The sequence below is a fragment of the Chiloscyllium plagiosum genome, chromosome 28 (assembly GCF_004010195.1).
Source record: "Chiloscyllium plagiosum isolate BGI_BamShark_2017 chromosome 28, ASM401019v2, whole genome shotgun sequence".
Classification (NCBI taxonomy): domain Eukaryota; kingdom Metazoa; phylum Chordata; class Chondrichthyes; order Orectolobiformes; family Hemiscylliidae; genus Chiloscyllium; species Chiloscyllium plagiosum.
In genome coordinates, this window is record NC_057737.1 from 40,452,983 (window position 1) to 40,477,119 (window position 24,137).

General features: G+C 42.1%; 1 protein-coding gene across 1 annotated transcript in view; it reads right to left on the reverse strand.

Moving 5' to 3' along the window:
• Window positions 1–24,137, reverse strand: part of rasa4 (RAS p21 protein activator 4) — a 253,310-nt gene that overhangs the window by 7,419 nt on the left and 221,754 nt on the right. Inside the window, exons 11-18 of the mRNA XM_043718928.1 lie at window positions 23,790–23,943; window positions 23,033–23,097; window positions 21,138–21,250; window positions 13,181–13,373; window positions 8,727–8,864; window positions 7,228–7,372; window positions 3,259–3,431; window positions 2,070–2,207 (exon numbers count right to left, since the gene is read on the reverse strand). Coding sequence (XP_043574863.1) covers window positions 2,070–2,207; window positions 3,259–3,431; window positions 7,228–7,372; window positions 8,727–8,864; window positions 13,181–13,373; window positions 21,138–21,250; window positions 23,033–23,097; window positions 23,790–23,943 — 1,119 coding nt within the window. The remainder of the gene's footprint in view (window positions 1–2,069; window positions 2,208–3,258; window positions 3,432–7,227; window positions 7,373–8,726; window positions 8,865–13,180; window positions 13,374–21,137; window positions 21,251–23,032; window positions 23,098–23,789; window positions 23,944–24,137) is intronic.

The following is a 24,137-nucleotide window of genomic DNA, read 5'->3' on the forward strand; positions in this document are numbered from 1 at the left end:
GTGCAATTCTGGTCTCCTTCCTATCGGAAAGATGTTGTGAAACTTGAAAGGGTTCAGAAAAGATTTACAAGGATGTTGCCAGGGTTGGAGGATTTGAGCTATAGGGGGAGGCTGAACAGGCTGGGGCTGTTTTCCCTGAAGTATTGGAGACTGAGGGGGTGACCTTATAGAGGTTTACAAAACTATGAGGGGCATGGATAGGATAAATAGATAAGATCTTTACCCTGGGGTCGGGGAGTCCAGAACTAAAGGGCAAAGGTTTAGGGTGAGATTTAAAAGGCACCTAAGGGGCAATGTTTTCATATAGAGGGTGATGTGTGTATGGAATGAGCTGCCAGAGGAAGTGGTGGAGGCTGGTACAATTACAGCATTTAAAAGGCATCTAGATGGGTACATGAATAGGAAGTGTTTAGAGGAAAATGGGCCAAGTGCTGGCAAATGGGACTAGATTAACTTCGGATATCTGGCTGGCATGGACAAGTTGGCCCAAAGAGTCTGTTTCCACGCTGTACATCTCTATGACTCTAAGTTATGCCATGCTGCCAAAGTTAAAATGATCCTGTCATTTTTCTCAGATTAACAGAAACAAAGGCATGCTATTTTTATTATGCCTCAGGTCAGAAAGCCAGTATCTTACATAATTTCACATGTTTGAGCTGGCCTTGTAGACGTCAGCTTCTTGACATGAGGTTTGTTTTGCTGTAACTTCTGGTTTTCATTTGCTTGTTTACATGTCAATAACAGTAAGTGCAGAGATAAAGACTGACTGGTCGGAGGTCAGCACATCATCTTTCAACTGGGAACTTCACAGCTTTCTGCACATAACACTGAGGTCATCAGATCAGAGCCTCTGCCTTCGCTTTGTTTCATTTTTCTCTGCAAGTCTTTTATACTCTTGTTCCTCTCATTTCCTTTTCATTTTGGCAGCAGTGATTTAGGATCCTGCAATTCACACATCCTCTTGACTCATTTATTGATCTTTGTTGCCCTGTACCATGTACCCTTTTGTCATTTCATGTCCTACCCTCCACCTTATCACAGACCTCCCCTTTTTGTTCTTCTCCCAAATTCCCTTCGCCCTCCTCTGAAACATTTGGTGATGTTTTACCACGTTTCAGACTGGTTTGGTCTTGAGGGAAGGTGAGCAGATTTGGCAAAGTCAAAGCTAGGATACATTGGAAAGCTGTGGCAACACAGGGCCCCACAATGATTGGCATGTAGGACAACCTATGGCGGGTATCTGGGGGAGGAGCACTTGAAGGTCACGTGATGACATCCAGCCAGAATTAGTTATTCCTTCATCAAAAGTATGGTGCTGGAAAAGCACAGCAGGTCAGGCAGCATCCGAGAAGCAGGAGAATCAACATTTCAGGCAGTGGCCCTTCATCAGGAATGAAGGGCTTATGCCCGAAACATCGATTCTTCTGGTCCTCGGATGCTGCCTGACCTGCTGTGCTTTTCCAGCACCACCCTCTCGACTCTGATCTCTAGCATGTGCAGTCTTCACTTTTAACCCTATTCCTTAGATAATTTAAAAGGTGTCATCAGCAATGGAGCAATCAGCGCTGGAAAAGTCATAACATCTCCCTTGGAAAGGTCAAGGGAGTGGAGAAGGGGAGGGGATACAGGTGCAATGCAATGGGATTGGTGCAGACTGGAAGGAGAAAGCCATGCCATACCACTTTGTCTCTCTCAGACCCAGAATATATTTGACAAAGACATAAACATGGAATTAATGTCATTTGAACTGCTTTGAGGAAAAGGTTGGACCACAGGGATGTTTGATGAAAGCACAGACTGTACCTCAGAAACTCCGACGTGTTGTCACCTTATCTTTAGATTCATTAGTTATCATCATAATGACAGCATGACATCAAATCTTCCAAATATCTGAATCAGCTGCCTGATGAAACATTATATATCATTCGAGACCAGATTTTACAAAAGCAGATGGAACTTTCTTAGGCAGAAGGTGAGGGACAGGCAGTTCCCATTTCCTTACAGGGACAGGCACCACTTCACAGCAGAGGAAGAGATATTTGGTAAGGGATAGGTCAAGGTCCACATACCTTACACTGCAAATACATGATTTCAAATTGTCCCCTGCCGTCAGTCGAAATGATCTGCATAACGTATGCGCTACCAAAACACTTCTCGTCAACTTTCTCAATTGCTCTGATCTTGGACAGTGGAATGCAGGCACTGGTCTGTGAAATAGATCAAACAATAAACCCATGATTGAGCTGAAGCTGAGGTTTATTCTATCAAATTAGGTGAGGCCATTCAACAGCGAATCTGTGCAGGATCAGCTTGCTTTGGGCTTAAGGGAAGTAATTGTCCAATAGGAAGTAGGTCATGGAACCTGCTATCGTCCAATAGGGAGTGGATCTGCTGACTTTTTGAACTAACTTGCAAGGAAAATGGTTTTGTTCTTCTCAATATTTAGTTGGGGGAAAATTCTGCTCATCCAAAGAGATACCATCACAATTCAAAACTGCAAACCTGCAGAGCTCCAATACTTGAAATGACAACTTTATTCAAAAATATCAGTAACTTAACTTTGATTCTCTGATACCCATTTCCTGTCTCCCTGACTAGACCAAAAGTTATTGTCCATCCTAACTGTCCTTATGAAAATGTCAGTGAGCTATCTACTCGAATTACTCCAGTCCATGTGCTGTAGAGGTACATCTTCAGTGCTGCCATTTCCACAATTTTCACACAGTGACTGCTATGAAAATTTAGCACTAATGATGTTCCTATCTAGGGTAAATTAGGATGGAGGTTTTGGACATTACTTTGGATTATCTTGTGATGTACATGTTGAGGATTATGTGAGAAAGATGGCAAAATATTAGGAAACTCTACAGTGATATAAAGAGAGTGTCACTGAGTAAGTCTGGTGGAGATGAACTCTGTGATGTCTTTATTATTGAAAAATTTTAACAACAGATAAATTTTAACAACAGATAGAGTTGTGTTATAGAGTGAGTTCTAACGTCGTATTCTGGCTTCTAGGTTATTGAGGTATGGAGCCATAGTCCACAAAGAACCATAGTCATCTCCCTCCATTAGAAACTACTGGCTATTTAACGAGAGTAACCACATCACAAGTTAGAGGGGGAAGCATGAACTACCATGGCCAGTACAAAGACTGAAACAACACAAACACTTTTACACCCCATTCACATTATCTAAGGTAATCCCACTTCCACTAGTCAGTTGTATTATAATTAGTGGAGAATAATAATCACGTACCTTTGCATTGGACATTTTAGAATGACACAGTGCCTCATAGTTTAAGCAAAAGTAATGTTTTTTGAAATGTGATGATGTTAGGATCCCCCGCTCCTTGGCTCGGTGCATCAATAAATATCCTTCCTTAATGGTGGATGTTGTCTGCAGTGTCACTCGTTTCTGGGATTCCAACTCTGAAACGAAGGAGGCACTAAAAGGTGACTTTCCATTACTCTCTGTCCAACAGCTTGTGTTCTCACTTCATTTCCCCTTGTTCCACCCTTTTGTCTTCATCACTCTGGACCCTTTGAACTAACAGGACAGGTGGATGGCTTCTCACCAGCTTCTGCCAGTGCTATTGTTTAACCCTGTACTGGGAGACGGAGGGGAAGAGGAGAAGGGGAGTACACATACCAGACAGTCTAGCGTCCCGTCCCCAGCAACTGTACCATAACCTCGAACACCAACATCCAAACCCAATATAATGGCACCATGCTGGCAGCAGACTGGAGCTGTGCAGCCAAAGCCAGGAGGCAAAGCTTGATTTTCCCCCCGGCCCCTCCAAACCCCTCCTTTCCCCCTCCCTGTCCTTAGAAGTTTCCACTGCCAATGGGAGTTTCTACCTCTTGCATACACCAGCAGCACAGCTTGCAAGGCTCGCTTCAACTGGACTGGCATTTTTTGCCAACAGCTTAGGTCAGAAATCCTCCTTAGATATGAGCTACCATGTTCTATTGCTATTGTAGCCTCACCAGCTCCTGGCACATTGCTCCTTACATCAGGAATGTAGAGGAATCAAGGTTACAAGCAGCCAATAGTCAATGGGGTGGGGTATGTAGATTTGCAGTATCTATTGGTATGATGGCTGTGGTTGCTGTAGCAGAGGGAGCAGTAGTATTTTAGAACTTCTTTACAAAGCTACAGAAACGTGGACTTTCACAATGTTCTGTTGAACTGGCGTAAAATCTGAGACGAACACAGCAGGCGAATGGTTAAAGGAGCCCTCGTGTCTGATAAGGCAGGTTTGACTGCTGCACTCTGACCTAGTCAGTACTGAGACTGCAAATGGCCTCAGCTATCGTTGAACTGGCGTAAAATCTGAGACGAACACGGCAGGCGAATGGTTAAAGGAGCCCTCGTGTCTGATAAGGCAGGTTTGACTGCTGCACTCTGACCTAGTCAGTACTGAGATTGCAAATGGCCTCAGCTATCTTTAGAATAGGGGGGGGGGCTAAACCTCACCATCTTATTGATCATCACCCAGAAGCCTTTACTCAGAATGTAAACATACCATGCCTGAATAGTCAGTGATGATCACTGACCAGACTCAGAAATAAAAGATACTCCCTGAAGAAGGAACCCCACATCTGTGGCATTATCTCACCAGGAGCTAAAACTTTCAGAAGTTAACAGATTGAAGAACTGTCAGTGAACCCCTCACTAAGAGTTCACCAACTTTCCAGCTTGCTGCAGCATTCAAATCACAACAACAGTTGGCATTTCTATGGCATTTAAATGTGGTAAAAGTTCCTAAGATCCTTCATAACAGCACAAACAGACAAAATTTGACAAAGTCACACATTGGGACTGATGACAAAAAAGATTGACAAAGGGCGTAGGTTTGCTCGCTGAGCTTTAGGTTTGATATCCAGACGTTTCATTACCTGGCTCGGTAACATCATCAGTGGCGACCTCCAAGTGAAGCAAAGCTGTTGTCTCCTGCTTTCTATTTATATCTTTCTCCTGGATGGGGTTCCTGGGGTTTGTGGTGATGTCATTTCCTGTTTGTTTTCTGAGGGGTTGCTAGATGGCATCTAGATCTATGTGTTTGTTTATGGCATTGTGGTTGGAGTGCCAGGCCTCTAGGAATTCTCTGGCATGTCTTTGCTTAGCCTGTCCCAGGATAGATGTGTTGTCCCAGTCGAAATGGTGGTGTGTATGGCTATGAGGGAGAGAGGGTCGTGTCTTTTTGTGGCTAGTTGGTGTTCGTGTATCCTGGTGGCTAACTTTCTTCCTGTTTGTCCTACGTAGTGTTTGTGGCAGTCCTTGCATGGAACTTTGTAGATGACGTTGGTTTTGTCCATGGGTTGTACTGGGTCTTTTAAGTTTTTATTTCAGGTTTATCCAGATAAAATTCGTTTCTTGTAAAGTTCACGTGGTATATTGTGATAATTACGTTGGTGTAATGAAGAATAAAATAAAATAGCATGATGCGTTTTGTGTGCAAAGATTCCATGCAAGGACTGCCACAACCACTATGTAGGACAAACAGGAAGAAAGTTAGCCACCAGGATACATGAACACCAGCTAGCCACAAAAAGACACGACCCTCTCTCCCTCGTAGCCCTACACACGGATGAAAAAAAACACTATTTTGACTGGGACAACATATCTATCCTGGGACAGGCTAAGCAAAGACATGCCAGAGAATTCCTAGAGGCCTGGCACTCCAACCACAATGCCATAAACAAACATATAGATCTAGATGCCATCTAATAACCCCTCAGAAAACAAACAGGAAATGACATCACCACGAACCCCATCCAGGAGAAAGATATAAATAGAAAGCAGGAGACAACAGCTTTGCTTCACTTGGAGGTCGCCACTGATGATATTACCTAGCCAGGTAATGAAACGTCTGGATATCAAACCTACAGCTCAGCGAGCAAACCTACGCCCTAAACCTCAACCTGAGCTACAAACCTTCACAAACCTTGCAGATTGACAAAATAGGTTTCAAGGAGTACCATGGAAAAGGAGACAAAGGGAGTGGCAGAGATGTTTAGCGAATGAAATCCAGATACCCCAAGCAACATGACTATGATGGTGAGTTGGTGGAAATCAGGGATGTTCAACAGGCCGCAACTGGAGGAGTTCAGAGATCTCAGAGGGTTGCGGGAGGTTACAGTGATAGGGAAGGGGTGAGACCATAGAGGGATCTGAAAACAACAATGTTTATTTTAAAATTCAGGCATTTCTAAAGCTGCAGCCAATGTAGGTTAACAAGTATAGAGGTGATGACTGACTGGGACATGGCGTGACTTCAAATACATGCACTGAGTTTTAGATCACATTTACAGTAGATGCATAGCAGAACCCTAAGTTGGGAGAGCATTAGGTAAAGCTGAGTGCTGAGTCCAGGAAAGGCCTGGATGACTTGCTTGACTCCCACCCAGACCCACCCGATATCCTATCCCTGCACTTCCCATGGTTAATCCACCTAGCATACACACTTTGTGCAATTTAGCATGACCAATCCACCTAACCTACACAGCTCTAGAACTGGAGCACCCAGAGGAAACCCACACAGACACGTGGAGAATATGCAAAGTCCAAATAGACAGTCGCCGAGGCTGGAATTGAACCTGGGTCCCTGGCGCTGTGAGGCAGAAGTGCTAACCACTGAGCGACTGTGCCACCCCCAAATATATCAGGACAAATATATCAGGAATTTGATTTGTGGATTGCCCAGCTTTGCTCTCTCAGCAAATTAGCGTCTTAAAATGCAATCATTAGTGTTGGTTGTTCGCTCTATCAATGTGTGGCTCAACAATGAGGTTGAGGGGCAGTAGGATGACTGTTGTCATCACGGTAGGTTGCCATCTTATTGATTACTACGCAGAAGCCTTTACTCAGAATGTATTCATACCAACATGATGCACAACATGCCTGAATAGTCAATGACGATCACTGACTAGATTCAGAAATAAAAAATATTCACTGAAGATTTGGAGTAATCACATTATTTCACTATTTGATAATTGAACTTGTGATTGAGCTATAGTTCTTTCTTTTGAATAGAAAATTAATTAGATACCATTGCTTGGTGAATAGGCAGGAAAATGAAAGTGTGGCCCATATCCAAACAACACACCTTAACTTGATTGATCTATAGATACCAGAACCAAGTATATTCAGCACCAATACTTGAGGACTGAAGAATGATTGTTTTAGTGAACGGTATCTCTACAGAGCTCTGAAAATATTTACCTTCTTCCTCCTCAAAGTCAATTAGCTTGACAATGAAATCTTTAAACAGTGTGACTCCTTGGAGAATAAGGGGCTGCAGTGGTGCCATCCAAATTTCCTTCTCCCGAGCTAGGTTGGTATCCATGTTGCCAATGCTTTGGATTGCCTACAAGACAGAAAGCCTGAGTATCTGTTCTGTATGCCATTCATTATTAAAATGAATGAAGGTGTTCCTGGTAGAGAAGTTTTCATGGTCCCAGGATTTCTCATTGCACTTCACCAGCAATGAAGTACTTTTTGAAATGTAGCTATCCTTGTGTTGTAGGAAACCAATTTGAATACAGCAATAACGAGGCAAAATCCCAATTCTTTGTTTTTAGTGACGCTGGTACAGGGATAAATCATTCCTGTCAACAAAGCTATAACATTTTGTTGCAGCTCTTGGGTATATGTTTCCTGATGATCTGATATTAATATACATTCTTGTCTTCTTTTGTGTTCTCTTTCTCTTGGAACAGGGGCACTATTTGTGATCTTTCTTTGACTGATTCAATTAAGCCCATTTAACCTTTTTAACATTTCATTACCCTTTGTCTGTTTAATGTCTGCATGATCATGTTGCACATCATTTTTAATTTAAACATAAGCATTTATTACAGAATCATCTTTATTCCACATATACTCACTAAGCCAATCGATTCTGAGTCTATAAATGGTTTCTAATTATGTATGATTTGATGTTATTACAGGATGTTTGTGTTTCTATTGTCTGCTTTACTCTTGTGTTATCTTTAGAATGTGACACATTTTCTGATTATGGACTTCACGTAGAATCATAGAAACAGACTGTTGAGGAGACAATAGCCCATTGTGTCTGAGCCAGTCCCCTTTAAAGGACCTGTCTGATTAGTTCCACTCACTCTCTTTTCATATAAATATGCATACTTGTCCTTTTCAAGTATTTACTCAATTTCTTTTTGCAAGTTACTATTGAAGCTGGCTTCACTATCTCTTGCTTTCTGTAAAAGTGATGCCTCCTTATATTCCCACTGGTTCCTTTGGCAATTATTTTAAACACATATTCACTGGTTCCCAAGCTTTTTTATTGACCTATCCTACTTCACAGCAAGTCCTGTTCACTTATTATTCTGTGTTCTCTGAACTACATTGGCTCCTGGTCCCTGAAAACCTCAAGTTAAAAATGTTTCTTCTTGCTTTCAAAACCCTTCGGCATCCTGTCTGTTTCTGTACAAATCTGAGAGACAACACCACACACCCAACTCCAACATCTTCTACATCCTCGATATTAACTGATCTACCAACTGGTGGTCATGTCTTCATGGTGCTAAGGTCAGAAATTTTCTCCATACACTCCTTTCCTATCCTAAAGTCCGTCTCTTTGGTTTTTGTAAATTTTTCTTTTTGTCTGATTACACTCTTAGAAGACATCTTGGATTAAGATGTTGCATTAAAATTTCACACTAGACACTGTCAAACCACCCAATCATAGGAGATCTCACCTTGGCGAGGAGCAGTAATGTTCTGCTGGTCCGTGCATCTGCATGCTTTGGGCGTAGGTAGAAAAGTTTGGGAGACATAATGGCCGGTGAGAAGAACCGCAAACACAGAAAGCTGGTAACTGCGATATACTTGATGTTCTGTACAGAAAATAACAGCATGATTAATCAGAGGGCAACATCTCCAGGTCTCCACCTGCCCTTTGAGCAAACCTTCCAAGGAGTTCCCTCTCCTCCATTTTCCCCATTGGCCTGTAATCTCTGTTTTCCAATTTGACAGCTGTTAGTGAAGTCCCTCACCCCTCTCAGCCCCTTTACAGGCTGTGCAATCCAGATCATGACTGGTTGAAAACCCAGATGATGTTGAAATTCTGAAATTAGATCAGAATATATTGTAAAACATACAGCAGTCCAGGAACCAGACATAGTGAAAAATGAGAAAGGTTTGTGAGTGGCTTTGGTTTCATCAGAATCAGGCATTTTAGTTACACTGGGGAAAGGAATTGATGGGAAAAGATGTGCTCGAGCTATAACCACTCCAACAATTTAAAAAAAGTGATTGGTATTGATTTGGTGAGGGATTCCTTAAATATTTGTGGCTCAGAATGGCTCCTAAAGTGGAAGAGCCATTGGTCTCAGAAATGGCCAGAAAAACATCTCTACTTCCTCAGCAGGCTAAGGAAATTTGGCATGCCCATAAAGACTCCTACCAATCTTTATAGGTGCACTATAGAAAGCATTTTATCCAGATGAATATGTCTTGGTATGGCAACTGCTCTGCCCAGGACCATAAGAAACTAAAGAGAGTTGTGAACACAGCCTAGTCCATCACGTAAGCCAATCTTCCATCCACTGACTCCATCTACACTTCTCATTGCCTTGGAAAGGCAGCCAATATCATCAAAGACCCCTCCCACCTCCGTTATAATCTCTTCCAACCTCTTCTGTAGGCCAGAAGATACAAAAGATTAAACACACAGACCAACAGATGCAAGAACAGCTTCTTCCCCGCTGTTATCTGAACGGATCTCTCAAATTTTATATCTAATGTTTACCTCACTCTTTGTGCACTTTCTCTGCAGCCATAACATTGTATTTCCCGCTCTGTTCTATTACCCTAATGCACTATGTACGTTATGATGTGCCTGAACTGCATGCAAAACAATACCTTTAACTGTATCTAGGTACATGTGACAATAATAAATTAAATCAAAAATGTATGAAGAACCAGAGGCATCTGTCTCCATTAGATAGACAGAGAGAGAGAGAGAGAGAGAGAGAGAGATGCACGATTAGTTTAAGTATAACTTGAGAGTAACTGATCCACAAGTGTATAGGTGGTGAGGCAGGGCATCCACAAACTATCACAACCACGACAGGGATTGGCCTTATTCTGCACCACACCCTAGTCATTTAGCTAACTGGCTACCTGGCTCCCCACTGATCAGGGCTTATGCACGAAATGTCGATTCTCTTGTTCCTTGGATGCTGCCTGACCTGCTGTGCTTTACCAGCAACACATTTTCAGCTCTGATCTCCAGCATCTGCAGACCTCACTTTCTCCTCCCCACTGATCTCACACTCACATATTTCCATATGCATATGTTATCAACTACAATCCCATCTACTCATAGCCATCGGGTGTAACCCCAAAGTCCAAGTTCTGGAAGCCTCTGCTGTGGCCACCTGGAACCATGTGTCCCCCAGCCTCATCCAGCAAAGCCAGGCTTGGGGAAGACTCAAGACTAACAACTCTTGTCAAGCTCCCCTCCTAGTTGAGTCTTTTTTCTAAATAGTCCGAATTACTTTTCCATGTGAAATTAAATTTAGTTCTAACCTGTTCATAATCCACGATAATCCCATCCAAAAATGCACTTCTAACCCTGTTCTGGAACTCAACCTGGCTGATAACCATCTGCCTTTTCACTCAAAGTATGGACCTAGTGGTCATTTGAACACTAATATCTGACCAATATTTAAGTGGCACACAGTGTAATTATTTTAATGAAAAGTAAAGAATGAAATGTAAAACATTTCAGAGATGTATCTCTGACCCAGCCTCCTCCTACTCTCTGAGGGGTGGTGGGTGGAAGAACAGGGGCAAGGTCCAGTTTCTGGACGGAACTAATCAAAAGAGAGAAAAATGCAAAATCAGCTAATCACATTGCTCAAACAAAGAATATTTATTCAAATTCAAAACCAAGGCAATTTGCTGGCCAGTTTGTTTTGAAGATATATGATGTAGGGTTTCCCCTTGTGCTGTTTTCATTGCTGCTGCTCATGTGGATGAAAGACTAAATAAATGAGCCATCCCAACTCTTTACAAATTCCCACCACAAAACAAACCCCTGCCCTGTTGAAGCATTATCTCCCTGATGTTCCCATCCTCTCTGCATCGGCCCAGGTTTAATGCTTTCGGAAGGTCGCAGTTGTGGAGTTTGGAAATTCAGAGGAGAGGACTGGCATCTGAATCCCACACAGAGTCATACAGACGTACAGCACAGAATCAGACCCTCATCCATGTCAGCCATGTCAATTAATCTAGCCCCATTTGGCAGCACTTGGCCTGTATCCCTCTAAACCCTTCCTATTCATATATTCACCCAGATGCCTTTTAAATGTTGTAATTGTACCAGCCTCCATCACTTCCTCCAGCAACTCATATACGTACCACCCTCTGTGTGAAAAAGTTGCTCCTTAGGTCCCTTCTAAATCTCTCCCCTCTCATCTTAAACCTACGCCCTCTAATTCTGGACTCCCCCAACCCCAGGGAAAAGACTTGGTCTATTTACCCTATCCATGCCCCTCATGATTTTATAAACCTCTATAAAGTCACCCCCTCAGCCTCCAATGCTTCAGGGAAAACAGCCCCAGCCTATTCAGCCTCTCCCTATAGCTCAAATCCCCCAATCCTGGCAACATCTTTGTAAATCTTTTCTGAACCTTTTCAAATTTCACAACATCCTTCCAATAGGAGGGAGACCAGAATTGCACACAATATTCCAAAAGTGGCCTAACCAATGTCGTGTACAGCAGCAACATGACCTCCCATCTGCAATACTCAGGGCTCTGTCCAATAAAGGAAAGCATACCAAATGCCTTCACAATCCTATTTACCTGGGACTCCACTTTCAAGGAACTATGAACCTGCACTCCAAGGTCTCTTTGTTCAGCAACACTCCCCAAAACCTTACCATTAAGTGCATATGTCCTGCACTGATTTGCCTTACTAAAATGCAGCACCTCACATTTATCTAAATTAAACTCCATCTGCCACTCCTCAGCCCATCTGATCAAGATCCCATTGTACTTTGAGATAACCTTCGGTGCTGTCCACTACACATCCAATTTTGTTAGAGTTCCAGTACGTATTTGGCACTAATTTACAATCTTCACATTTTTCTATTTACTTTGATTTGATTTTGATTTATTATTGTCACATGTACATAGGTGCAGTAAAAAGCTTAGTTTTATGTGCAGTATAGGTTGTTCTATCATAATGTGCATTTTGTAAACATGAATTCACTGTAATGCGATTGATGAATTGGGGACGCTGTTTCTAAAGTGCAAACCTTTAAAATGTGTGTTGGCTGTAACATGATCACATCGACAATATTTTAAACATTGTGTCTAAAGTGTGATTTTTCGACAACATGGGGTCGCACAAGAAACCAATCATTGCATTAGAAGAACTATAGGCAGTTCATACCATACAAAATGCATTAACATACAGTGTTACGGCTGCAGACACGGTGTACAGAGAGCGAGATCAACATTAGATTTAAAATTTGAGAGTTCCGACCAAAGTCTGCTAACAGCAGAGAAGAAGCTGTTCTTGAACCTGCTGGTCCATGTGTTTAAGCTTTTGTATCTCCTGCCTGAAGAGATTGGTAAAGATTATGACCAGAGTGGGGTGGGTTGACTTCGATGATGTTGGCTGCTTTCCTGAGGCAGTGAAAACTCTAGATAGTTTCAGTGGTTGGAAGGCTGGCTTGCGTGATGGTCTGGGCTATGTTCTCTGTAGAGTAAGTAAGAAACTCCCCATTAAACAGACTTTGTTGATACTGAAGGCTGTGACATTAGAGGGGAATTCACTATATTGGCTCTGGTCACCATGAAACAATCATTGTCTCCAGTGTGTCTCTAGCACAAGAATAAAAATAGCCTTTAACCTCTAATAAAGGCACAGAAATGGGTCTGAGAACAGACTGAAATTAATTGTACATTCAACGAAAACAGCAAAGAGTTCAACTGCACAGCACTGACAACTTTAGATGAAAGGGCAAATCTGGACCATTGAGCTACCTCTCCCTTTCTGAAGCAGACGGGAAACTGTGTACTTTAGGAACTTTAGTTCAGATTCCAGGATTCGTTACATCATTGCACAGGGAGATTTGATTGGCCCACAAGAGCCTTGAGAAAGCTGGTGAACTCAATAAAACGGCTGCTATACTCACCCTGTAGAGATCCTGAGGGAATCTCTCCTCCACACTACTAAAGAGCTGTTTGAAGGTTGCTCTGATCAAGGAAGGACACTGCTCCACTGAATTCACAATGGCTTCAATTAACTCTGTCAGGTAGGACTGTAGACACTGTGCACTCTGCTGAATGATATCTGCCTCAGTGTGGCACCGATGGAGACCTGAACAACTGAAAGGAAGATGGTTTAAGGCACAGAATATAAATTGTGTAGCTGTCTTTTTGTACACTGTATACATTGCTGCACAGTGTACTGTAGCATTCCACAAGGGGAGATTGTCAAACAGAATACACATTGAGTAATTCACTGCTCTCTGTGGTGTGTTACAGTCCCAGTCCAGATGCCAAATTTATATCATGATCTGGCTCAGAACTAGTAACATTGTTTTGAAAATAAATTGACAAAACTTGAGATCCTAGATACAAGAGAATAAACAACAGGTTTCCAGACTTTTGAACAGATGACAGTCAACTTCAATATACTCAAGTAATGCAAGCTACAATGGAAACACAATTTATATCCAACATCCAGATTTATCACAAGGTAAATATAGCTAATAGAGAAATTGTGGCCGAACACCCCACAGAGTATATCAAATAACAAATGTGGTTAAGATAGATCCCACAGATTTCTCACCAAACGCCAGACATCAGTGGCACAGTGGGTCATCAAATCTCATTAAGCTTTACAAAGGATTCCAATTTTTCTCTCTTTTAAAGACCTAGCTTCAGAACTCCCTCACAAGTCTCTCCATCACAAACATCCTCAAAGTTGGCTCCCATTCTGTAGTTCACTCTCCAATCGGGACTTGGGATTCTGGCACTGCACTCTAGGAGCTGCTCACAGGCATAATTTCAGTTTTTCACACACAGGTAACTTCACCCAGCTTGTATTGCCTTTGTAGTTCTGAGTTCGAAGGTTACTCAGAAAACAAATATTGCAACACCTTGCTAGCCGGACTTTGTCTGAGTCTTAAAAGCTCAGAGCCTGCTACCTTCTCAATATTGGGCATCTTCTCCCTGCTCCTAGTACCCATGTGACTGGGAACCTCCCCAGAGGTAACACCTTTCTCCCCTGACCGCCTTCATTCAATCCTGAAACTATTCTGATTGATTTACTGTAAATCTTGCAACAGGTTCTGTCCTCGTTTGTTGGCATTATTGATTGTAACTAATATTTTATTGCAGCAAATTTATAACAAATGTAGTAACCCCTTGGAACTCTGTTTGCTGATTTTAAACAGATTGCTGGCTTACATTATACAAATTGCAACATTATGCAACAAAAAATGGTTTCAACACAGGTGCTGCGGTATTTTTCTATCAGCTTATCGCTGCTCCTGCTGTCATTCTGCGCAGCTGACAGGATGCAGCTTGATGAATGCTCAGTTTTTGCAGATCTCTGAGGTGTACTTTCTATCCTCTATCAACAGGGACAGGACCATCTCTGATTCTGAAATTGAGACAACAAGCATAGCATCTGCATCACAAGTGCAGTATAATCAATTCTGGCGATCCGAACCAAGGGGCTATTGGCAGATTTAAGATCATTGGTGAGAAGGGAGGTGGTTGAGGCTGTTCCATCCAGACAATGGCTCTGGTTACTCAGAAGCCATCCCATAGTGAGCATCACCTACTACAATGAAAAACTAATGGACGCAAAGTATCTCTCTCTCCCTTTAAGTTGTCTTCTTCTCATTTGCCCATTATCAATTCCTCCCTCTAGAGTCCTCATTTTTCTTTGGACATCTGTTTTGCTCTTCTTCCTACATTAATTATATTTCCACTTTATTGTCTCACAATTTCTTTCTTTACTTGTCTATCACGTTGCTCAATGTCTGAATCTGCTTCTCCTCCAAGACTGCCTCCTCTCTGGGACCCAACAATGTGGAAGCAGGCCATTCAGCCCATACCAACCCTCCAAAGAACACCCCACCCTAAACCCACACCCCCTACCCTATCCCTGTAACCCTGCATTTCTCATGGCCAATCCACCTAACCTGCACATCTTTGGTCTGCCAGAGAAACACGCACAGACAGTCGCCTGAGGCTGGAATTGAACCTGGATCCTTGGTGCTGTGAGGCAGCAGTGCTAACCACTGAGCCACTGTGCCACCCTATGTTTTTGTTTAATCTATTGAGGCAGATACTTGAAGAATATGAGGTCGTACATTTGTTCGCTGAGCTGATGTGTTTTTCTGGAGACGTTTTGTCTTCTTGCTAGATGACATCATCAGTGCGCCTCCAGTGAAGCGTTGGTGGTTTGTCCCGCCTGGTATCTATGTGTCTCTGTTTTCTGGTACTTCCACTTCCGTACCTGAGTGGTTTAGGTATGGGGTCCAGTTCAATATGTTTATTGACCCCGGTTGGAGTGTCAGGCTTCAAGGAATTCTCTCGTGTGCCTCTGTTTTACTTGCGCTAGAATGGTTACATTCCAGCTGAATTTGTGTTCTTTGTTGTCTGTGTGGGTGGAAATGAGAGAGTACTGGCCATGTCTGGCAATTGCGAGCTGATATTCATGCACTTGTATAGTCAGTTTTCTTCCCATTGGTCCTAGGTAGTGTTTTTCAGGGTATTTTGTAGATTATGTTTGTCCTGTTGGATGTGGGTGTTGTGTATTTAATTTTTGTGAGGAGCTGGTGAGCTGTGCTTACTGGTTTGTGGGCCACAATGATTCCTAGGGGTTTAAGTAGTCAAGTAGTCATTGCTGATATATCCTTTATGGTATGGTCACAACCATGTCTAGTCGTGTAGTGATTTCTTATTTAGATTTGTTGCATAAGTACCAGAGAATAGTGGTCTTGGGATACCCGTTCCATTTAAACCTCTTAAATAAGTGTTCCTGTTCTGCTCTCTGGAGTTCTGGGTTGCTGTTATTAATGTTGCCCATTTATATAGTGTCCTAATGCAGCTTTGTTTGGGGTGGTTGGATGGTTGCTGTTATAGTTCAGTATCTGGTCTGTATGGGTGTTCTTCCAGCGCACACTGGTCTGGAGCTCACCCCTAGGTGTGCGTCCCACTAGTACATCCAGGAAGGGGAGTCTGCCATTTTCTCCTCTTCTTTGGTGAACTTGAAGCCTGGCACTCCAACCGGAATTCCATCAATAAACATATTGAACTGCACCTCATACACAAACCATTCAGATATGTAACTGAAAATACCAAAAAAGAGACACACAAATGTCAGGCAGAACAGATCACCAACACTTCACCGGAGGCGCACTGACAATGTCACCTAGCAAGATGGTGTAACGTCTGCAGAAAAACATACGAGCTCGACAAACAAATCTACGACCTCACCCATAATCCAAGCTACAAATCCTTTCAAAAACTCTAACTTGAAGAATCCATTGTAAATCCTGAGAAATTGGGTCAGCAAATTATGGGAAACTGAAGGCAAAATTTTGAGAATAAGACCAAGACTTGGCTTCAGAACTCGTCGCCAGTGAAAAGACTGAGGATGTAATTAGAGATATTGAGGGCAGTGAAAGAAACAGTCAATGAGAGAAGGAGAAACAAATGGTGGAAATAGAAGAAAACCAAAAGCAATGCTGAGAATGAGAATACAAGAAAGGACAAGATAGATGGAGAAAGCAAAAGGGACAAAATGAGAGGAAGTACATAATATAGAGAGAACATGGAGAGATAATGAAATAATGAGCACAAGGAAGACAGAATTGACAGTAACTGAATTATAAAGTATACCGGTAAAATATATAAGTGGGCAACACCACAGAAATTGTTGCAGACAAGTGGAAAATATTCCACACAGAATTAAAAGTAATTGTCGCATATTACGTCTATGTCAGTTACAGGTTTGGTTTCTATATACGGCGTCTGATTTGGACTGTGAAGGTGTTAATACATTCATACATTTGAAACTTACACTGATTTAGTTTCAACACTTATTGTTCTGGAGCAATCTCTCAGAGAATGGAAAATTTAGTCAGCCTGCTACATAATACATCAATGGTGCACACAGAAGCCATTGCTCTGCCAAAGGGAGGTGATTCATTAATGCGCACACCAGACAGGGACACGCTGACTCAACAGACAGGGTGCAGAGAATTCATTCATCAGTCAGAGTATAAAGTGAGAATGTGTGGCACAGTGGGCTAGCCTGCTGTGCTTTCATCTTCCTGACCTGGGTTTGAACTTATCCCAAAGTGACAGAATGACTGTCTGTCTGTCAGTTATTACAGATACTTCAAGAAAAGAGTTGATCATCCACAGATTTAATGACTGACAAGTTGGCATAAATTGGTTTCCATTTCACTTCCTTCTTCATAATCACAATGACTAGTATAGGTATAGGGACAAAAAGATTTGCATTTTACAGAAATGGATTGTCCCAGTCCGTGGCTTTAACTTCTTTAGATATTGTCCAAGGTAAGAGGCATGATAGTCACTGCAGTAAAGGGTTGCACTGATTATTATTCAGTGAAATGATTGCATAACATTGAGGTGCGGCAGTAGTAACCCTTTGTGATTCAAACTGGATATCTCGGTCTGTCACACAATGACGTGGCTCCAGTCTTTTTGAAGAGAGGCTGTGGAAAAAGTTAGTCAGATGTGCTCCAAAGCAAACCATTTGCAATGGTTTGTGTCAGATCAAGAGACCGTACAGAGCACAAGGCTTGATCAGTCTCACTGAAACCAATCGATAAAACTGGCTTTGCATAACAACGCAAAATAAGAAACACTGTTACGCACCCCACATTAGTAGTTATCTTGTGTGATTTAATCACCTCCTAACTACCTTCTTCCATTCCTGATATTCTAAGCAGGTGAATACTTGAATTGTTCATTCTCTGTTTAAGATTCTGACTCCTGCCCAGAGGAAAGACCAGTGGAACTGGCGAATGACACATACTGGTCTGGCTTGCCTTGTATACTACAAATTGGGACCAGTGCATTCATTTGCATGTTTTACTGGTTTTTACTGGGGTATGTGTGACCTTTTTATCTCAATCTAATATGTGCTCAAAACCTGAAGGTGTGAGGGCCTCTGGGAGACAATTCTCATTGTGTGCCTGGGACAGAAGCCTCTCAACGCAGTGGCTGCAGGGCTGTTTTCTTTTGGGCTATACGGCTTCAAACACATTAATGCTTACATAAAAATATAGGAGATAGGAGCAGGAAAATGCCATTCAGCTCATTAAGCCAGCTCTACCATTCATGGGATCATGGCTAGTCATCACACTCAATACCCTAATCCCACTGTCACCCCACATCCCTTGATCCCTTTAGCCACAGAAGTGATATCTACCTCTCTCTTGAAAACACATGATGTCTTGACCTCAACCAGTTTCTGTGGCAGTGCATTCCACAGTCTCACCACTCTCTGGGTGAAGAAATGTCCCCTAAAAGAAATACCCCTTATCCTTAAAACTATGACCCCCTGGTCTAGATTTCCCCACTACTGAGAACATCCTTTCTGCACCTAAACTGTCTATTCCTGTTAGAATTTGATAGGTTTTGAGGAGATCCTCCCTCATTCTTCTAAACTCCAGTGAATATAATCCTATCCACCTCAATCGCCCCTCATTGATCAATCCTGCCATCCTGGGAAACAATTTGCTATACTGTCACTCCCCTCCCTCTACAGCTAAAGCATCCTTCTTCCAAATCATTAATACACATTGTGAATAGCTAGGGTCCTCGACCCTGTGGTATCCCACTACTCATTGCCTGTCATTCATTTATTCCAACTCTTTTTATTTCCCGTCTGTTAACCAGTTTTCTATCCATCTCAATACACAATCCCCAATCCCATACGCTTTAATTTTACACATTAATCTATTATGTGGGACCTTGTTGAAAACCTTCTGACAGTCCAAGTAAACCACATCCACTGGCTCCCTTTGATTAACTCTACTAATTACATCTTTGAAGAATTCCAGTCATTCTTTCAAGCATGTAAATCTTCTGTAAATACATGCTAACTGCATCTACCACGGTTTTCTACATGCTTTGCTATAAAATCCTTGAGAGTGAACTCTAACATCTTCCCCACTACACAACCTCAGATTCACTGGTCTATAATTTGTTTTTTTTCTTTTACCTTCCTTTTTAAACAGTGGCGTCACATTAACTTTAACCCCTGTCATTGTCATAGAGTCATAGAGATGTACAGCACAGAAACAGACCCTTCAGTCCAACTCGTCCATGCCGACCAGATATCCTAACCTATTCTAGTCCCATTTGCCAGCGCTTGGCCCATATCCCACTAAACCCTTCCTTTTCATTTATCCATCCAGAAACATCTTAGATGCTGTAATTGTACCAGCCTCCACCATTTCCTCTGGCAGCTCATTCCATACATACATCATTCTCTATGTGAAAAATTTGCCCCAGAGGTCCCTTTTAAATCTTTCCTCTCACCATAAACCTATGCCCTCTCGTTCTGGACTTCCCCAACCCGGGGAAAAGACCTTGTTTATTTATCCTATCCATTCCCCTCATGATTTTATAAACCTCTATAAGGTCACCCCTCAGCCTCCAATGCACCAGGGAAAACAGTCCCACACTATTCAGTCTCTCCCTATAGCTCAAACCCTCCAACACTGGCAACATCCTTGTAAATTTTTTCTGAACCTTTTTAAGTTTCACAACACCCTTCCAATAGGAGGGAGATCAGAATTGCACACTGTATTCCAAAAGTGGCCTAACCAATGTCCAGTACAGCCACAACATGACCTCCCAACTCCTATACGCAACGCTTTGACCAATAAAGGAAAGCATACCAAACACCTTCTTGACTATCCTATCTACCTGCGACTCTACTTTCAAGGAACTACGAATCTGCATTCCAAGGTCTCTTTTGTTAAGCAACACTCTTCAGCACCTTACCATTAAGCGTATAAGTCCTGCTCTCATTTTCCTTTCTAAAATGCAGCACCTCACATTTATCTAAATTTATCTATTTACCACTCCTCAGTTCGTTGGCTCAATTCCTTCTTTTGTGTTAATAGAGAATCTTTAACTGTGACTCCTTTCCCAAAGTGCTTCTTTGGTAAATAGATGAATAAATGTGATAGAATCAACTCTGATCAAGGTACAGGGTGAAAATTAAGAGTGAGAAGGGACTCAGGTTTCAGATTTTCAAAACAGTGCAGGATATAAGCAAACTAACAAGTGGTAAATTGTTAAAATGTCAGATACAATGACGCACTCATTAGATGGGGGACTGAATCTTGATACTGAGTGATGGATGCCTATTGTACTGCTTTCAATTCACTGCACAGGCACCAAACAGAATCTGGAAATCTCCAGTGTGATAAAGTATTGGAGGAAATGTCACCAATGAGCCTTGTAGCAATTGGTTCAAGTATTCAGGTATCTCAAGAAAGCCTAGGAGCTTTGTAGGGGAAGATAACAACTGGAAGAGGAGTTATGTGGCAGGATTGTTACCACAAAAAAATTAATTAAACTTGGAAACGGTTATCTCTAACAATTAGTGCAGAAAATGTTGATTTGCATCCTTCAAAAAACAGGCCATGTAAAATTTAGTTACTGGATATAAAGCTAATTTAGATCAGGATTTAAAGTCTGGTGATTAAATAGATGAAAGACTCAGTGGTGACAGTGATTGGAGGTGTCAACAATCCAGAGACCTCAATGGGATAGAAAACGTCCTTGTCTTTCACAGAACATTGTGCTATTGTTACCTTACGTTTTTTAAAATTGCGGTTAATTTGGAAAGATAAGCTCCCTGAGGTAGTACTAGGAATAAAATTCTAAGTACTGCAGCCTTATAAAGGGCAATGCAAGTTTCTGAAACAGTGTTGCCAGTTCTCACTGAATGGAGACCTCAGCATCCACATCTATCACTCTGACAAAGTATCACTGTCCCCCTCAGAGAATCTAAATCGTGGTCATGTATTTACAGTGCCTCTCGGTATGTTAACAGGAAATGAAATGGTTGGCTGTTACCCTGCTTCCCTGAATTCCACTTTATTTGGATCCAGCTCCACATACTTCCTCTCTTCAAACACCCGGCTGATGGTCGGTCCAAGGATGTTGTGTAAATATTGCATCCCAGCTACCTGCATCATTTAACAGACCAAAACATGAGTGAACAACAAAAACGGCAACATTTCAGTAATAATGATTATTTAGTCTCTTATTTTCCTGCACTTCCTGTTTCCCTGATTATAAACTGATACAGCACAGGAGGCCATACGGCCCAACATATCTGCGGCTGCTATATTCAATTCATCTCAGGCTCCTGCTCTTTCCACAGTGTCTTCTTAGACAGTTCCTTTTGAAAGCTATGACAGGATTGGATCTGCTTCTACAGTGCAGAGCATTTTGGATCATGTTGCATCAAAATATATTCTCCTCAACTTCCTCTTTTTTTTTGTAAATTTACAGAAATGTGTATTCTCCTGAGTTAACTTAATCAAAAACATTATTTAAAGCACCTCACTCGAGTGTATCAATCCAGTAAACATTCTCTGCAGCCGCTCTGAAAAATTTCTAATCGCGGTTACAAAGTCCAATTGAACTTTAACTGTTGGTCGATAGTGTGTGGACCATTTCCCTTTCTCAGGGTGACCCCTCTGCAGTCAGCCGATAGAATTTGAACTCCTACATAACCCCTCATCCATGACCTTCATGAACTGCATTTTCTGCCCCTTTTCCCAAACACCTCAAGTTTGAAATCTTCAACCTTGTATCACTGTTCCTCCATGGCCCACCCAACCACAAAAGTTCTGTAGCATCAGTAATGCTGGGTATTCAGAGGTTTTCGAAATGCACCCCTCAATCCTGGTTAAAAATACTTCAGCACAGGATAATGTGCAGCCACAGATCAATTTGTCGTTCCCGTCACTTGTGTTTAAGTCCAATCTAACTGATGGAATGGAAGCCACTTCTCTGAATATATAAGATCCCATAGCGCGATTCAAAAAGAACTGAGATTCCAGTGTCCTGGTCGATACTGATATTTCAAACCAACTTTGTCAGAAACAGATCAAAGGGGAGTTTAACTTTGGGCTGGTGGCTGTAAGGGTAAAAGGTGCCCACTGCCCATTAGTTGTTGACCCTCTTGATGCCCGGCCATCAGTTATAAGCTGCCAGCGAATTATGAATGTGCCAATCAGCTGCAATCCTCCTGAACCCCCAACAGCGCTGCAGTCGAAGCTCCTGAGGTGAATGACAACCCATTATGGGGGGACAGGTAGATTCAACACTAACACATTGTGGTCTAAGATACCTGTACTACTACATCCAGCTGTACCTGTTCCTGAATATACCTGCACCTGCACCTGCTCTGCTAGTCCTTGGTTGCATGTGCCACCCCCCTCCCCCCCACCCCAGTTATACCTGCACCTGCTTGTACTTGCGCCTGCCTTTACCAGTCCCCAGGGGGGTGCTTGTCTCCAGTCGTATCTGCACCTGCTCTCCCTGTCCCAAGTTTTATGTATCTGTACCTTCACCTACTTGTATAAGCATCCACCTGTACCTGCCTCATCTGTACATGCATCTAGCTGCAGTTGTACCTCACTGTAGATGTTCTCACTGTACTGTACCCAGCCATTTCTGTCCTTCGCTGTACAAATCCACATTCGGATGTGCACCTGGTTGTACCTGCACCCAGGCTTACCTGTACCCATTCATACATATCTCCCACTGTACTTACACTCATTTCTGTCTGTACCTGGTTATATCTGTTCCTAGTTGCACATATGCTCTGATGTAAGCAGTTACTTATTATTTGTTGTGAATATCTGATTAGCCTGTGGAGAATACCCCATAAACATAAACATTAGCAGTGAGACCACTTCTCTACAATGAAAGAAATTTTATCACTGTCTGCTCCTTACCTTTAAAAAGCATTCCATGGATTTGGAAGCTAGCGAATTATTGCGGAACAAAGTATTTGGTTCCGCTGAAAAACAAAAATAGAGAAGTATCATTTCAAATTGACTGGCAAATTCTGCCCTTACACAACTTGTAATAAAATCCACAGCTGAATGTTGACTGAATCTTCCCAACGTGTTCAATTTGATCAACTTTTTTTGGGAGCAGGAATATTTCTTATTCCCACCATTGGACCTGGAAAGGCTCGGCTACATTTGCCTCCATCACAGCAATGACAATGCTTTAAATGCATTGTGTTCGAAGGCTGTGAGGACGTGAGGAATTCAGCTGTGAACAGTCACTGTATTGACTAACAACTGCTAACACTGACTATTAGTGAGATTGGAAGCAGTTTGAAGCATGGAGCTATATTGACACTGAAACCTCCTCAGCAAAGATTGTGTATTGAGCATCATCACTCTTGATCTCATTTTTCAATTGGAAATTTCAGTGGAGGAAACATTGATTTATGGTACAGGGGAATAGCCAAAATATTGGGATATTCAATAAGAGCAGCATTCTGACCTTGAAACACAATAGTTGTTATGAGGCATTTTACCACATCTGACATCAAGTATGACAGTAAGTGGTTATGCATTTTAAACATATGTGCAGAATCTTTCGGAATTAAACCCATTGCATGTCATTCTCTGGACAGGGTATCACAACCCCTTAAACATTTTGCTTTCTGTATATACACAGGATGAGTACATTTCTTACTTGTTCTATCCAATTCCAAATTCATGACGAAGTCTAAGAACTCCTTGGCCAGCCCTTGTCCCAGGAAAAGTTTCACCAAATTGGTTGCGACCTCTTGTCTGTTTTCAGCAGTGGTGACCTCATCGATCAGGGCCAACAGATTCCCTTTTTCACCCTGAAGGGATAAAGGTTATGATCATTACCGGCCAAACCATGCAGACTGAGTGCAGAGATCCCACAGTTCGGTTAATGGACCCGAGTAAACATTCACAAACAAAATCAGAAATTGCTGGGAAAAATGCACCAGGTCTGGCAGCATCTGTGGAGAGAAAGCAGAATTAACGTGTCGGGTCCAGTGACCCTTCTTCA